The sequence below is a fragment of the Sinocyclocheilus rhinocerous genome, unplaced genomic scaffold (genome assembly GCF_001515625.1).
Source record: "Sinocyclocheilus rhinocerous isolate Xijiao unplaced genomic scaffold, SAMN03320098_v1.1 scaffold663, whole genome shotgun sequence".
Classification (NCBI taxonomy): domain Eukaryota; kingdom Metazoa; phylum Chordata; class Actinopteri; order Cypriniformes; family Cyprinidae; genus Sinocyclocheilus; species Sinocyclocheilus rhinocerous.
This window is the reverse complement of record NW_015655996.1, coordinates 500,476-502,755: the sequence shown is the minus strand read 5'-3', so window position 1 is coordinate 502,755 and position 2,280 is coordinate 500,476. Positions and strand designations below refer to the sequence as shown.

Below are 2,280 nucleotides of genomic sequence, written 5' to 3'. Positions count from 1 at the left end.
AGAATGCAATGCGTCAAAACAGGTGGTGATAATCATTGAATCATTGTTGCATCATGAATAATATTCTTTAAACTTTGCCATAGCATTTTTTGGGGGCGGGGACATACGTAAATTGTCACGGCTACCTGTCAGGCATCACTGAAATAGTAGTTAATTTCAGAAATCACACTTGTCTTTGTGACAATGTAGGTATTTTATCAAGTTTTCAATACAGACCTACTGAATTTGAATATTTTACAATAAAATATTTAGAATTAATTGTATTGTTTCTTACTTATAATCAACAACTTTGATGGAAAATTTTGGATTATTATTTTTTTTTTTTTTTAAGTACTTAATTTGCAATGCTTCATTCATGGGATTGTAGTTGAATTTTTCAATACTTTTTTTTTGTTTGCTTTAGATCAAAGTTTGTAATATTTTCTATAAATGTTTTTTAGACAGGAATAACGTGTACATAATCGCGGTAAGGACAAAGGCCTCCCTGGAGACGTCTCTGAGGTTTTACAGGCCTGTCCTGTCCTTGCATATCCAAATATACACCATTTCCTTGTTCGCGGTGCGTATCGTCTAGTCTGGTAGACGATAGACGATTAGAATATTGAAATATGTTGATTTTATAGTATTTAATTAATGGCATTAATTATATATGTTCAGTTTAATGCATTGTATGTAAAATATAGTGTGAAACATGGCTGGGTAAGTTTTGTAGAGAGGCAGTCAGACCTGAGATGCATTTTGACGTGGGTAAAAATAGTGACTGATTGCCCCTGATGTTTGCAACCCACCCTGAGAGAAATGGCCTTTGTACATTTGTTCTCGGAAGGCAAAGGCCATGATGTGTAATCTACTGGCAGCCACAGTGAAATGAATCCAGATGAACATTGAAGTGACTACGGTCTACTTGTAAATTAGCACGCACTGTATGTCTATAGACTTACGTGATGTCTGAAAAGAGGTTTGGAGGTATCGTGAATTCTGTGAATGAGGAGTTGATCAGAAACATGTTATTCACAGGACTCTAAAGTGCCAGTGGAGAAGGGGATCTAGACAAGGTCCTTCCAGATCAATCAGTCATTAAATGGAAAGAATGCAATCTCAAACCAAAGTGATCTAATTAGTAGTCTAATCAGCATCTAAAACATAAGCATTTTAAGTATAAAATACATTTTATGTATTCGAGACCTACAAATGTTTATGAATCCTTTTAAGCTTATAGAATATTGAAATATGTTGATTTTATAGTATTTAATTAATGGCATTAATTATATATGTTCAGTTTAATGCGTTGTATGTAAAATATAGTGTGAAATATGATAGATAGATAGATAGATAGATAGATAGATGAAAACATAATGTCAATATAATCATAACAATTCTATATACAGTGGGTACGGAAAGTATTCATTCAGTTTAATGCGTTGTATGTAAAATATAGTGTGAAATATGATAGATAGATAGATAGATAGATAGATAGATAGATAGATGAAAACAATGTCAATATAATCATAAAAATTCTATATATTACTCAATATAAATGTGAGCGTTATTACTCGGTGTTGGGTAAGTTACTTTTAAAAAAGTAATTAATTACTAATTACATCATCAATATTGTATTTCAATTACTTTTCTAATTACTCTGTCTGAAAAGTAATTTAATTACTCAATAAGTAACTTAATTATTCGAATCGTTAATTACTTTTTAAAATCCCTATAAACCTTGATTCATAGACAATAGAAATGAAACTTAATTATTTAAGTTTGAGTTAAACATGGAATAGTTTAGCCTTTTAGCTTTAAAACAACTGTAATACCTAAGCATTTTAATAAAAATGTTACCTTCTTTAGTTAACAAATAGAATTACTCAAAATGTAAACAATTAAACAAAATGCTTAAGAAAAGTAAAGTTTTAATTAACTTTTATAAATGTGCCAGAAGAAAACATTACTACAGAAATGATCTCCTGAATAAAGCCGCGTCAGATCGCGCTGTTCATCTGAGGTAAATTCCGGCTTATTCCTCAAGTCTTCTTCCAAAAACAATGAAAAGTAGATGAATCTATTATTATTATTATTATTATTATTTTAATCTATTTTTGTAGGTGAGGAAGATGTTTGCACACAGGTGTGACTGCAGATATTGAGTTCAGAGACAGGAAAGACTTCCTCGCTTTAGTTTTTTAAACGTATTTGTAACGGAAGAGGTCTGACACAACAGGTTAGTATATATAAAACAGGTTTATTTGGTCACAGAGAGTACTGGGGTAGGGTCCAGAGGAT

General features: G+C 31.2%; 1 protein-coding gene across 2 annotated transcripts in view; it reads right to left on the bottom strand.

Annotated features, from left to right (window-relative positions):
* Positions 1 to 2,280, bottom strand: part of LOC107719071 (potassium/sodium hyperpolarization-activated cyclic nucleotide-gated channel 1-like) — a 109,492-nt gene that overhangs the window by 11,726 nt on the left and 95,486 nt on the right. Inside the window, exon 8 of one of the 2 annotated variants that reach the window (XM_016526382.1) lies at positions 682 to 978. The exons of the other annotated variant lie outside the window; for it this stretch is intronic. Within the exon in view, the coding sequence (XP_016381868.1) occupies positions 938 to 978 (41 nt within the window). The 3' untranslated portion in view covers positions 682 to 937. Of the gene's footprint in view, positions 1 to 681; positions 979 to 2,280 lie in introns of those variants that run through there. 2 annotated transcript variants of the gene reach the window in all.